The sequence below is a fragment of the Poeciliopsis prolifica genome, unplaced genomic scaffold, assembly GCF_027474105.1.
Source record: "Poeciliopsis prolifica strain line A6 unplaced genomic scaffold, Auburn_PproV2 SCAFFOLD056, whole genome shotgun sequence".
Classification (NCBI taxonomy): Eukaryota; Metazoa; Chordata; class Actinopteri; order Cyprinodontiformes; family Poeciliidae; genus Poeciliopsis; species Poeciliopsis prolifica.
In genome coordinates, this window is record NW_026562431.1 from 1,838,121 (window position 1) to 1,852,661 (window position 14,541).

A 14,541-nucleotide genomic window follows, 5' to 3' on the forward strand; every position below is an offset into this window, starting at 1 on the left:
AATGAACACACACCACTTCTTACTGTAAAACCTAATCAGCAGCTAAAAGCTACTTTTTAACTAAACACAAAGCTAACTCCCCCATTTGACTCATAGATGCTAGCTGGTGAAAATTAAACCTCCACTTAAACTTTTTAAAACATTCAGGCCAACCAACACACCAACACCCCCAATGAAGCAATATTCCCCACCTGACAGCTCAGCATTCCTTCAGCCTCGGTCTCCATGACGTAGTCTGTCCCCTGGACCCAACGTAATGACAGCCCTCCCCTCCTGCAGCTCTGGCAGACTAAGGCTTCTATTCAGTCTCCAGTTCACGGTGGGCATGTTAGTGGAGTCAAACTGGGTTTCTTTTTATTTTATTTATTCACGGATGTTTAATAAAGCCAATAAATACTGCCGTTAGTACTCTGTGGCCAAGGATACAGGTGACTAACTGCAGTCGCTTGGGTGTCATCAGGGATGTGTACCGGGAGTACTGCATTTTTCTTCACAATTGCCATCGGAGGCTACATTCACACAGCAGGTCTTGACAGCCAATTCCAATATTTTTGCTGGAATCTTTTTTCGCGCAGTTGTTCATGCCGTTAAACCTGACTGGAGTGAGACTTCTGTGTCAATGGGTTACTACCCCAAACTGAAATGGAGAACGTATACGTTTTTCAGCGCGCTATCTGGAGCTGCGAATGGATGGATTTTAAAGTTTTTCAGCAATGGGAGCTGACAGGATCATAACAAGATGAAGGAAGCAAAGAAAAAGAGACCACAACTAATAACGTTAGCGTTTTGTAGAGCATTGACTGTGTAGAGAAGTCTGTTTTGGATGTGTAGTCAGAGTGGTGAGATTTTCATGTCACTGATAGACATCTTTCATAAGTTCATAATTATAATTTTCAGCCATTATTTTATGTCTGGATTTACAGCTTTCTGCTTTTTCTAGGGCAGAATTATGACACATGTATCACATCGATGGGATAAAAGTTGCTTTCCAACCTTTTTCAACCTTCAGTGGAGAACCAGAAGCATTACTCAGTCTGAGAATTGGTTACCACAAACAACTCTGGCGCATTACTTCTGGTTTCTTTCAAAATAAAATCCATAGTATCACACGGTCTCTGTTTAGCATGCTAGCAAAAATGCTGACATTGACTCTCACACATTCTGGAATGATGCCTCTGTGGCTAATATAGACAATAACCACTGAGTCCAGGGAAATGGACTATTGGCTGCTCTTAAGATAACAGTCAGAAAACTAAAAAGTGAAAACTATGAAATGTATTTGGTTATCACAGACCGCCTCCCTTCATCAGTTATGAATTGATTGCAGGTTATGAACAGGTTATGAGCAGTGTTACTGCTCAGGGGCCAGATGTTACAGACATGTTACTTCCTCATTTCCTCTCCTGGGGGTTCAGTCAATCAATAGCAAGAAAACTAAATGGAGCTTTTGGATTGGCTGGTTTGAAAATGCCAGCCAATAGCATGTCCAGTTGCATTACACCTAGATATTTCAGCTTCTTGAGATGGATTTTGATGTTGATAAGATGTGTTGTACATCATACCCAAGTATGTTAGCACTGTAGTGTGTATCTGGAACAAACGGTCTAAGGGAAGCCAAGTGAACTAAATGTTTTTAAAGTTAGCAAATCACTAAATTAGCTTGATATTCTTCCCCACCAGTATTTTTTTAGTTTTGTTTTGATTAACCTTTGGTGAAACAAGATATTTGACATTTTATATTTTAGCGGTGCTGACTTTTTAGTTAGCACCGCTAACCCAGCTCTTATCCCAGCGAGTTCATAGTTTAAGTACCACAATTTAACAAATGAACACTTTTGCTTTCAACTGACTGAATGTAGGGACAGTAATAAAGTCAATAAGCGCAACTAAATCGCGCTTATAAATAATATTCTAACAACTAAATTGTGTTGAAAGCCTATGAAACATCTACAAACACTTTTGTACCATTTCACCTCTAGTAAATATCCTATTCTGCAGAGAACTTCTGGAATCATCAAAATATCATTAGCATATAGTATGATGTCTTTCTTTGTCAGAGTTAAACATCATCCCTGAGGCCAGGAATGTAACTCCTAGCCCCCATTTTTATGAAACAGAACTTCAAATCTGATTTTCCAGTTTGAAGATTGGGGGGGGGGGGAATACAACCAAAGAGCCGAGCCCTGAAATAGCAGGAAAATTGTCCTATCCACTCTCTGGATAGCCTGCTAGACATGGCTCCAAGCATCCAGAATCCAGGAATTAACTAATCGGTGTTAGTCTAAGGAAATCGTTTGGAAGAAAACAAAACACTTACCACTGAAATGCGTTGTAATGGAAGTAAACCATTCCAAGGCCATATAAAAAGGCAGCATTCTGGGGAAAACAAAAACAAAGTAAAGAAAGTGCATCAGACTTGATTTAGATGAACACATTATAACAATTACAGCACAGATCCTAGCCAGAACTTAGAGCTAGAATTTAATGGTGTCCCAAGCATTTTAAATGCCATCTCTCCAAGCTGTAAACCCAAATCCAAAAACAAGCAGCATGTCCACATGCGCATTAAATCAGCCCCATTTCTGCTCCGGTGAATGAAACCTCAGCCTTGTCATTCTGGAACGCAATGCTGACATTGAATGAGGCCTTGTTGGCTTCAGATTTGATTCTTGATTTTCTCGTGTTGTTTTTTTTCCTGAGCCAGGAGTTTTTGTTTGTTTGTTTGTTTTTTTTTTCTTTTGGGACCTCATTGACTTTCTTGTTAAGTTTATAGTGTGCTTCACACCTCTGGAAGACTTTTTCTCTACTTTTCAGAGTCTACTAAAGATTCTTTTCAGCCCATTTTCCCCAGAGAAATAAAGGCTGCTTTTGGTATATTAATGTATGGAGTTCATTTCCAGTCACACTGTCTTTGGCTACATCAATACACAGACACCAGCTCTGAAACAACACTGGCAGAAAACTTTTATTTTATGTTTTCTAAATTTAGGCTTTGCTTGGCTTCAAAGAGGAAAACAAATTTATTAAGACCGAAACAATTAATTAGATCAATCAAGATTAATTGATCAAAATATCGGCAACTAATTTAAGAGTCGAATAATCCTCAATTGGAGTATACAGACTCAAAAAAGTCTGTATACTCAAAGAGTCAAAGAAAACCCCAATTTGATTAGATACATAGCTTGATGTATCTAAGCTATGTATCTAATCATAGCTGGAGGTAGAGTTAGACAGATAGATGGAGGTAGATGGATAAATGGCGAGAGGGATAAAGAGGTAGATGATAAGATGAATAGCTAAAAAATAAATATTAGTAAACGGCTTTTAGCCCAAACCTAAGTTTCAAGTTTTAGCTTCACCTCATTTCAATTCTGTGAAAAAGTAGTTTTAGCTGGAGATGCATCTTTTGGCACAAGTGACTGAGTTCACTAAAGGAATGCTGTTATTCCATTTTAGGCAATAAAATGTTTTCTTACTTTGATGAATAGAGTTTTTTTTTTTTTCGTTTTTCTTTTTTGTTGCTGTATTAGCATTTAATATATTTTTTAATGTGTACAATTTTTTGTGCTTAAAAAAATCTGGAGAATGTGCCCACTTATTTAAACCAAATTTAATAGTTAATAGAAAAAGATAGAAACCAAAGTTGATTACATAACCAGACCATTTCCCAGGATTACTTTTCTTGAGCTGCATTCAGAACATACTTTTCTTTTTCCTGTGGGTCACCTAACCGACCAGTGATTCATCCCAATCCATGTCAGTTGTTCTCAATATGAACTGGGACAAGTGATATGATTGAGGATGGAGCCATCATTAAGAACAGCAGCTTTTGAATAGACATCTTGAGACTTTTGTCTACAGATATTGTCATTTAAGGGAAACATTTTAGCAACCACATCACACTCAGGAACTTACATGTTTCCTTGCAACTAATTTAAGCAATGAATGTGTGAAGCTTAGCGTAAAATGACTGCAAACAATGGCAAGGGTCGTAACGAAGGTTTTCAAACCTTTGAAGGAAGCTGCATATTACCTTTGTGCACTATAGTTATAGAACTATGACTGGTGCCAAGCCAGGAGACTTGACACCCATTTAAAGGTCTTTAAGAGTCAGTTACCTAAAAAAACAAAAAAAGTTAACTAAAAAGTTAACTAAATTGAGTCGTGAATGGGTCCAAAGCAGAAAAATACACAGAAATGCTTCACCAGGTGTAAAACCTAACCTTCTTCCCCCTCAGATGTAAATGCTAAAGAGAACCCACAAACTCCAGGTTTCTCTACCTGTGTTTTCATTACAAATGTATGCAAAATGTTGTCAATATTATGCTTATGTCCCAAAAAACTCCACCATTTTGCAAGAAATGCAATTAAAGTCACATGTGAATAGGTCTCTTCACACGATAAGTGTTTAAAAAGCATACGGCACCATCATCCTCCAACTACTTCCTGTTTTCTTCTTCTTTGTTTGTGCCAGTGGCAACATCTGGTTGCTGAAATAAACCAATTTATAGCCAAAAAATAAATAAACCAAAAAAAACCCCCAAACATCTCATCCAAGCAGCAAAAATGTATCGAAAAACAAGAGTTATTTTGAAATTACAGTGTTTCCTTTCCATTTATTTTCAAGATGTCAAATTACACGGTTATAAGGGAAATGCAGCTGTTGGTCAATGTGGGAGCTGTGAGGATAACTAATGTTGCTGGACGCTAAATTGCCCCAGATATTATTGCGATGAATAATAATATCTAGGTTTTGAGACCATTTTCAAGTAACGTAATGGGAAAGCAAGAAGACATACTCAAAGATCAATAAATTTAAAATTCTGATGAACATTTTTTTTAATAATTTGGTAATTTTTTAAAGGATATTTTAAGCATCTAAGATAAACAAACAAAACAGCAAAATGAATTATGAAGTCTCTAAACAAAACGGTCCTTCAAAACAAGATCTGGCTGAGACAAAAATACTGAGACTGAAATTTAAATTTTTTTGTAGAAAGAGAAAAAAATAGAAATGATAAATCATGCAAATGGAAATTATTGAGCTCCTTATAATTGATCTCGTGATTAACTGATTTATTGCTCATTAAGGCAGGCCTGGACAAAATGGGGCAGAATTTCTGAAAATTATGCTAGCAGGATGTCAGAATGTTAAAAAATCCTGATTGTGACGGAACGGCCCAAAAAACAGGGTTCTTTAAGATGTTTAAAACATCTTCACCTGCGACAACTAATTATTTAAAGTGGAAACCAGAGACTTACACATACAGAATAAAAAGATTCAACTTTTTATTCCACTGTCTGAAGTTAAATCAAAACCAAACTTCTCTTTTCTTTCTCTCTCTCTCAGATTAATTATGTAAGAGAGTTTGTGTCACAATTTGTTCTCCATTTGATAAGCTGCGATCTTGAAAACATGCATCAGACTCACCTTCCAGTAGTCCGACTGTAAACTGTAGTACCTCTGGTATGCAGATAATGCTGAGTGAAGGATGAAACAAAGAAAATCGACATGAGGGAGTCATTTTGGAACAATATGAAAAGCTTTAGATTCACTTCCGTTCATCAAGTTATACAAATACAGTGTAATAAATGATTGTTACCTTTTGAATATTCCTCCAGCAGGAGGTTGAAATGGCCGAGCTGGCAGAAGACGTCGGGATCCACCTTGCCCTCTGCTTTCAGGATCAGGCCGTCATAGCAGCGCACAGCCTAAACAACAACATCAAGGCGAGAGCTCAGTGGACACAGCGAGGCAACGTTACAGTTTAAACAGCAGCCAGCGTCTGAGGGAGGCTTTTGAATGTTCCTAGACAGTCATAATCTGACATGTTTATGAGCCGTTTTGCATACTACGAGCCAAACGCCCAAATAAGGACTAGGAGTTGGTATCTAAACAACGGCTAAACAAATGAGGCTCGATGCGCCGTCGCGGCAGAGAGCCAGCTGACATGAGAAACCCAGGTAATCAATTGGAGAGAAGCGACGTGCAGCATTTAGAGGGAAAATAGAGAGTTTTACGGCATCAAACAACATTTTACAACCACAGCTTTGTAGAATGAAACCTCACATGTAAACCTTGGACATTTACCCCAAGGCACAAAGCAGACTGGATCTGGACTCCAGCTGAACACAAGGTTTCCTGCAACAATTTATCGATTACACTGATAAAAAATAAATTGGTAAAAAAAAAAAAAAAAAAAACTTATTTAACCAATAAAGCCTTTTACACAATATTAGAAATGCATTAAAAGATGCAACCAAATAATTGAGTTCTTTAAAAAAAAAAAAAATATATATATATATATACACATACACCAGTATATATATTTTCCTGCCCAGAAGGCAATAACTGCATTCCTTTAGTGAATAATGAATCATTTGCAGCTAATAATTAATAGCACAACCAAGTAACTATGTTTCCTTCAGTTGTAAAAATGCTGTGTATCACATGACTTAAAATAAATGTTATTTCATAATCACAACATCGTTCCTCGAGTAACCCTTTAACAAGGTTTTCACCAGCATTCTAAAGTGAGCGCTGCAGATGTGCAGTTCCACCAGGTTTCTGCTAATTTCTACTGGATAGTCTTGAGGAGCCGAGAGCAGGAGGGCTCTCGGCTCTCGTTAATATAGAAGGTTGAAAACTGCAGCTCTGAAGAGGAGCTGCGCTCAGTCCAACCAGGTGTTTTGCACAGCTTAATGGTTGCCATGGGACATTAAAAACCTTTCTCAAATATGCATGAAAGAACCAAAGCAGTACTCCAGATAAATAATACTGCCCCTTTAAGATTATATTATAAGTCACATTACAATATAAAACGAATTGCACCTGTAAATAAATGCACCTGTATGTGTTCCTGGATAATATTTTAAGTTCATCCGATGTCGTTTTAAATGCTCCCACTTGTTTTGACATTACGGCTCTTTGGAAAGTGTTGCCAACATGCCTTCTCAACCCTTGGATATATTGTCCTCCTGCCGTGTCTCCACCTCCAGTGAGCCACATGTTGAACAAACAGTCCGCACGGGCAGTTTGGTGGCAGAAACACGGACTGTAATAACGTTCTGTTTGTGTGCGTTCACCAAGCAGTGCACATTTACTCCGTCTGACTCGACCGGCTTCCGCTTTAATCACTCATCTTTGTTATAAACACTGAACGCCCTCGTCGTGATTATCTCTCATGCGAATGAAGGTTAGCCTAGCCGCTGCAGCTATCTACTTGCTAGCTACCTAGCTAGGGCAGCAAACCTTTTCTGGGTATTTTCTTCCCTCTCCCGCCATCTTGGGTGACACGAAGCAGCCATTATTTTTTGCAACCTTAACACAGGGCATGTTACTTTTTGTCCAAAATGTCAAAACCGACGTTAAAAAAGGGGATGCATACGTGCGAGTGCAAACGGGTGTACACCGCTGGACGGTTAGCCGCTGCATGCTAACCGGAGAGAGAGCTGACGCACAATCAAACCTGGCTTGTTTTGTGCCACATGAATATTGCTGCCAACTTGGAAACTAATATTACAAAAAATGCACGCAAACTGATAGATTTGTATCCTCGTGCAGCTCTGTAATTCACTTTAACTACGCACAAAGTTATCACTATTTCCCTGTACAGAAAAGAGGCGCTTGTCTGCATATGTAACAAACTCAAGAAAGTAACAGGAGGTCTGAAGGTAATATGATTTGCCATGCTTTATCATGCACACGGTTTGGTTAGGCTGCCGCTATAAAATGCGACCGTAAATGCTGAACCCCTGACACTTCTGTTAGGGCGGAGATGCGTTCAGTTTCACCGTAAAACAGCGTTGTCTCCGTTATCTAAGGTGCGTTTCACACCGATGTACGCCTGCCGCTGCCTTCTATCCCTGGAATAACTCTGCTTCTACAGGCGGTCGCTGGCTCAGCTTTAAAGTTGGGAGTGAAATTGAAGGCCAGGATGCACTAAGACACACAGAGCGGCATTGGGAGGTCTGTTCCATTCGTTTCAGGTGGGATATGTGTCTCATCAGAGGAGATAGCTGCCAGAGGCGGCTGTGAGACTGCTTTTAGTGGCATACCTTTAATAGCAAGGCCTTCGTTCTGGCGCCATCTTCTTGAAGCCCATGAAATCCAAACAGTGAACTGCAAGTAAAGGACAGACAACGGTTCCGTGTTAGTTAGTGGGGGGAGCGATCATGTTGTTACCAACTTCACTAGTAAAAGCTACAGAACAACAGCGAAAAAACACGCGATTAAGACTGTTCTTGCAGCTAGGCATCTAACCTGTCAATTCCGACCAGGCTCTCCTTTTCCTGTGCTGTTAGCTTCGGAAAGTCCTCTTCGATTTCAGTCGCTTTTCCCGACGCCATTTTCTCCTCGTCATTAGCAGCAACGCCGAGACTCCGGGCAGCGGCCGTGAGCGACAGTCCGCACGATTTCATGGCGAGAGACCGAGAGGGGGAGCGGGACCGGGCGACTCCGGCGGAACTCGGCTGCAGCGGGACCGTCGCACACCTATCCAGGGTTAAAACGGGGCGTAGAGTGATTCTTGCCAAATCCTCAAGGAAGCGATCCTTTCAAGTTCCCCTCCGCGCTCTTCATTGTACGTCAAAACAGTGCGCGTGTTCCAGTCCCGGTTTATGCATGGAGTTGGCGTACTGTGGGGCCAGAAGTGAGAAAGTTGTTTGATAAGCTCGCAAACTTCCCCCCAACCAGCGGCTCAAAGTTGTTGTAATTGTGTCACATAGGCAAACGCACGCCGCCACCGTCGACACGCCCTCCACTCCGTGTGGCCAATCAGCGGCGTTCCTCCGCGGTCACATGAGGGCCTTCAGTTGATGGGTCGCGAACACGCGCACGCACACATCAAAACGTGCTCAGACTGCCCGCCTTGTGCCGCGCGATTGGGCTTTCTCATTGTATTATGATTACGTAACCGAAATTTTCCTGATTCCTATTGGTCAACTCAGTTGTCGGTCTGGTCAAGAATATTTGTTGCAACGTTGCACATGGACTTTTTGATAAATACCGAAAAAAAAGAAAAAGAAAAACATCCAAATCATACACTGAAACAGGTTGTAAACATATAAATAACTCTGAACACACTTCACTCCGCAAAAGAAGAAAATATTCTGTACCTTATTTTCAATGTTATTAAAATAACTGGACGTCTTTAGTAAATGTTCCATTTAATATGATTTATTTGCTGTTTTGGCTTTCTTTGTTGGAAGCACCAGACGAGACACAAAAAATGTAAGAAAAAATAAATAAATAAAAGGATGGATGGATGGATGGATGGATGGATGGACGGACGGACGGATGGATGGATAGACTTAGCTTTTTAATGGATCTTCTATTTGGCAGGACATTGTTGAACAATAATTCTTTGCTGTCAGAATTAAAGAGATATTTATGAAATCTTAACGTCCTTAAAATTTAACAATTCAAAGCTACGCTGGAAATTTAATGCAGTTACTTTTAAGATAGCTATGTTGTTTTTACTCTTCACTTTATATGGTAAGAAGTTCTTAGCATAAATGTGTCAAAAGGAATCTGAACCCTCTTTCTCTACATGGATGTAACTAAATGTAACTGAAGTTACATATGACCAGGTCATCCTAATAAGTGTTTACTGTTTATAACGAAGGATATTCCAGATTACATTGGCTATATCTGAAATAGATTTTCATGATGTGATGTATATTTGAAAGTTAAAGGTTCACGGATGGCTGAATTCATCCAAAGAATAAATATGGAGATCTGAAAAAAGAAGTGGCTTTAAAAAAAATTTAAAAGAAAGAAAAAAGGCTCTCTGTCTGAATGACCTTGTTTATTTAATGATGTTGTGAATACACCTCTGCCTTTGTGTTCTCACAAAACAATAAAGGACTCATTGGTAACATGGAAAACATACTCAATAGATTCTATAAAATGTTCTTCTTTTTCCCATCTGCTATTTACTGTGTTGTAACTTGTAAGGAAGAGGACCATATGGCCGACAAAAAAGGACTTTCAAAAAAAAAAAAGCAGAAAAAATTCTGAGATAAAAGTCAGAATAATATGTTTCCAGTGGGGCTGAGCCGTTCTGTATGTACCTTGTATATTGCCTCAGTAAGTCAAGCCAAGCTATTTCCATTCCGCTTCGTGTGATAGAGGACATGTCTCTGTGGACACGCAGAGAGACTTCTTCCTTTTCTCCGTCCAATTTATGCAAATGACGGCGGACGCGCAGGAATCTGGGGGACAGCCCAGCGCACTTCAAAATGGCGAACCGCAACAAGGGTAAGCGCGTCTGCTGAAACAAACGCTCTTGGTGTCTGTAGCTAAACTCGAAGACGTTCTCCGAGCGTCACTCCAACATTTCCCAAGTGTGTTGTCGTCCAGTTGTACACGGTGGAAGCCATGTTTCCTGCCGCAGTAACTTTTTTGTTCCACAGCTGCGCGCTCCACCGGTCTGAAGCTAACGCTACCCTCCTCAGGCCGGAGAACTTCCAGAGTTCAGAAAGCAGCCTTCCTGTCTGTTTACCTCACATCGTTCTGACTGTAGCATTCGAGCTAATTCACTTTGCCTCGTCTGAATAACAGCACCCAGGGAGCTGCATGAAGTAGCTACTCTTTCCTACCTGATGCTAACTGTGTGTGTTTTCCACATAAAGATGTCGAAGAGGAAATTTACGACAAGGTCGTGGATCTGACGGAGTACGCCAAGCGGCAGCGATGGTGGAACCGCCTATTCGGGAAGAACTCCGGGCCCGTAGCGGAGAAGTACTCCGTGGCCACACAGATCGCAATAGGAGGAGTGAGTGGATGGTAAATATTTACCTTTCTAACGTACCGTGCTGCCTTCAGGTCCCGCGTGTTATCCGCACTGCTCATCTGGTACAAAACGTGTGTGTGTGTGGGGGGAAACAGTCCACTGAATTTGTTTAATAAATTTAAATAAAATTCTAATGGCGTTAATGTAATGAATGAATTTTGTCCCCCTTCCAGACAAGCAGTGGATCACATGCTTTTTTAAATATAGGCTTTACAACATCTTTAAGAGACAACTAATCTCTTAAAGCTGCAGTATGTAACTTTTGTTTTAACATATACATATGTTTTTAATATGCACTTCCTGCCCATATTCACGCCCACACACCAATTGGAGATACACCAAACTTTGCTAGACCCAAACCAGACGTTAACCGGCTAGACTGTGACCTGCCAATGGAGAAGAAGCTTTCGTTTCCAAATGAACAAATGCGAAGCTGTTTCACATTTCTTTCTGAGGTAGAAACTCTCATTTCATTTCAACTCCCTTGCTGTTGTGTACGTTTGGCTTTAGGTGCGCAGGTTATCTCTTCCAGAAGGTGGGGAAGGTTGCTGCCACATCCGTAGGTGGAGGTCTTCTGTTGCTGCAGGTATCGTTGCGCCTCTGTTTGTCTTGGAACATTTCAAGCTCTCCGTTCGGTTTCATTGGCCCGACTCTGCTTTCAGATAGCCAATAACAGCGGCTACATCCAGGTGGATTGGAAGAGGGTGGAGAAGGATGTGAACAAAGCTAAGAAGCAGCTGAAGAAGGGAACAGATCAAGCAGTCCCAGAGCTAAACACGTTCATGGAAAAGGTGAGGTTCAAGGGAGACTGGAAATGACTGGCTCTTCATAGTCAATCTGCTGGGACTTTCCTGCTAAAAGCAAACTACAGTACATCCTCCTTTATTTCAGAAATAAGCTTTTTTTGGGGGGGATTTGATTTCTGGCAAACAGTTGTCACATTTTTACTTCTATATCACATATTTAAAAGCGATATTTGGACTTTCAGAGGTTCAGAAGTCATAAATTTGAAAAACAAAACGTGTTTTTTATGATTAAAGGCATGATTACTCTTTATTAAGGGGGCAGTATTATTTAAAGTTGACTTTTTGAGCTTTACATCATGTCATAATGTTATTTTCTCTTCAAAAATAACATTATACAATGTTATTTATTTATTTATTTTGTTTTTGCTAGCTTTTAATCGCTTAAAATGAGTACGCAACAATAAGTCTTTTATGAGTCTTGAGTCTTTTATGCATGTGCGAGACATATGTTTATCTCCATGGCAACCATTCAGCTGTGCAAAATGCCTGCTTGAACCTTGCGCTGCCTTTCAGGACGAAGCTCCTCCTCAGAGCTGCACTTTTCTGAGCTTCTGTCTCACAGAGATATTGTATATTCGACTAATTCCAAGATTAAACGGAGTCGGATGGATTATTCAGATTAACTTTAGTGAATAAAAAGGATGAACAAATCATACATAATATGATTTACGACAGAGTGTAGAAACTCGGCTAACATAGGTCTTAACAACCGTAACCCATCATCCTGCTGGATCATAGAACAATGTAAAATCAGGCATATTCAAGATTTTGGATTGTCTTGGCCCTTTTATCGGGTTTTTCCTGACTGGGAGATTGAACGCAGCCTATTGAACGTGACAGGTAGCCAATCAGAAAGTGATTGATGACCTGTGACGTCCCTCCGACGTAAGATCGGAGGGAATCCCAAACAGTTGACGTGGCGCAACTGAGCCTGATTTAGTGCAGCAAATAGAGCTGCACTTCTCTGCAGTCATTTATCCAATGTTGTTGTTTTTTTTTCTTTTTGTCGCTTAAAATGAGTACACAAATTATCACTATTGTTTTTGTGGGATTTTCTTCTGGAACCAGGATGTGTGAGTGAAATCAGTTCATGTGTTCATGGTGTGTTGCTTCTGGACACATGAACCGATCTAACCTGTTTTACTTTTATCAGCTTTGTGGTCACAGAGGTTTCGAAAATCATCCGACAATTCTTAAATCGTGTCGTGTGAACCAGACTGGCTTCATTCCCTCAAAAGTGAGCCGGTCACCATATCATGCAGAGCAGCTTGGACTTTGGGATTCACCTACCGGGATGAATCCATTCTGCTGTCTCTTCTCTGGGCCTTTTCCCTTTGCAAAGACACTTTCCAAAGACATCTGATCTGTTTCTTACTCGTTTTTCTGCTTGTGGGCTCAATGTTGGCGCGTAAGACGTAAATTAGAGGATCCAGTCAGAGGATTTTCAAAATAAAAGATCCTCCACACTCAAGGTAATACTTAAAACAGAAATATGTAATCATTTCTTGTGCGGCCCAGTACCAGTTGGGGACGACTGCTTTAACAGAACCACACTCATTAAGAGATCCAAACCATGCATTTAAAGAGATAGGAGCGCTACTTAACAGTTCGGCTGAGTTTCCTTTGTTTAATGTGACGTTTGCATTTTCTTTTCATTTTTGTCACCACTAAATCTTGAAGCTGATTTTGACCTGAGACATCATTTCCGTGTCTTTTCAGTCCACAGAGTTCGTGAAGAAGAACATTGTGGTCACCGGCAGTTTCGTGGGAGGGTTCCTGCTCGGTCTGGCGTCTTAGGGTGTGCCAAAGCAGAAGAGTCTGCGTCCCTCTGTCGTGACAAAGTCAAGGTTGATCATTATTGCAGGGATTCTGAATATTTTTCGCCAGCCAGTTTCAGTTACACTTCCAGATAGACGTTTCTTTTTTAAACTGCACACCATTTTGTCTCTGAAACTGTACAACCACATCCATATGCTGTCAGTGGGAAAGTCAGGCTTCATATCGGGCTCAATATGACCTTTTACGGTGTGCAGCATGCTTAGGCTTAAAGCTGAAGAACATGGAGGATTTCTAAATGTTATTTTCTATTTATTTGAACCAAACTGAATTTGTTCCAGAAGGAAAACACATGCACTATTTATGCCAGACATTGGGTGGCTAATTATCTTTTTTTTTTTTAAAAAAAAAAGGAAAAATTCACATTGAGTTTCCAATCAATGCTAATGTTGTAATTTTCAAATCCGAACATAACAATCTTGATGATAAAGTCTTGAACGTTACTGTTAAGTGCTGACGGATGTGGAAATTGCATTGCCTTCTTCAGAGGTGTGAAATGGGTTACATCTGCCACACTAGCATCTCCTTTTTATATATATATAATTATGTATGTATTGTTGAGTGTGGAAATAATGTCTATAATGATGGTACTGGGAGACTGTGGATAGCTTACTCTTCAAGAAAATAAATATAATTATGTCAAATGTTTGCATTTGTCTTTTTTTTTTACTGATTTAAAAGTGGAGGACAAAGTAAATGTCCTTTTCATTGGCCAACTATGAATAGTACAGTCACAACATAGGTTATGTTTTATTGACTGTAGAGGTGGATGAAATGAATTCAAGGTTTAATAATTGTTGTCAAAATAATGAATTTTTGACAATAAACCAGAGTTCTTGTGTTAAGATGCTCTCATTGATCAGTGAGGGGTGTAAAGTAAAATGAACAATCCTGACAATATGGACTGTTTTTAAAACATCATTAAATGGACTTCATGGTCATAACAATAATTGAGATTTCTTATAATTTATTTGTCACAATAAATGCATGCCCAACCCTAACGAACTGTATGTAAACCCCAACATCCAAATAATTCACTGTGACATTGCCTGATGTTTTTTTGTTGTTGTTGTTGTTTGGTTTGTTTTCATTTTAAAGGTTGG

General features: G+C 39.8%; 2 protein-coding genes across 3 annotated transcripts in view; one reads left to right on the forward strand and one right to left on the reverse strand.

The window, feature by feature from the left end:
* The window catches only part of kdm6a (lysine (K)-specific demethylase 6A), a 38,564-nt gene extending 29,827 nt beyond the window's left edge, over positions 1-8,737 (reverse strand). For both annotated transcript variants that reach the window (XM_055059879.1, XM_055059877.1), the window contains exons 1-5: positions 8,264-8,737; positions 8,059-8,122; positions 5,604-5,712; positions 5,432-5,481; positions 2,318-2,376 (exon numbers count right to left, since the gene is read on the reverse strand). In XM_055059879.1, coding sequence (XP_054915854.1) covers positions 2,318-2,376; positions 5,432-5,481; positions 5,604-5,712; positions 8,059-8,122; positions 8,264-8,421 — 440 coding nt within the window. In that variant the 5' untranslated portion in view covers positions 8,422-8,737. The remainder of the gene's footprint in view (positions 1-2,317; positions 2,377-5,431; positions 5,482-5,603; positions 5,713-8,058; positions 8,123-8,263) is intronic.
* Positions 8,738-10,136: 1,399 nt separating this feature from the next.
* On the forward strand, positions 10,137-14,082 carry fundc1 (FUN14 domain containing 1). The gene is made up of 5 exons (XM_055059883.1): positions 10,137-10,261; positions 10,636-10,789; positions 11,307-11,382; positions 11,459-11,587; positions 13,322-14,082. Exons 1-5 carry the CDS (start codon positions 10,243-10,245, stop codon positions 13,397-13,399), a joined length of 456 nt encoding a protein of 151 aa, XP_054915858.1. The 5' UTR covers positions 10,137-10,242; the 3' UTR covers positions 13,400-14,082.
* The last annotated feature ends 459 nt before the right edge of the window (positions 14,083-14,541 follow it).

What these genes read in the sequence shown, in the direction of transcription:
- fundc1 (XM_055059883.1), top strand. An exon ending in GAGGTCTTCTGTTGCTGCAG is followed by an intron (nt 11,383 to 11,458) that starts GTATCGTTGCGC and finishes CTCTGCTTTCAG; the next exon opens with ATAGCCAATAACAGCGGCTA. An exon ending in TAAACACGTTCATGGAAAAG is followed by an intron (nt 11,588 to 13,321) that starts GTGAGGTTCAAG and finishes GTGTCTTTTCAG; the next exon opens with TCCACAGAGTTCGTGAAGAA.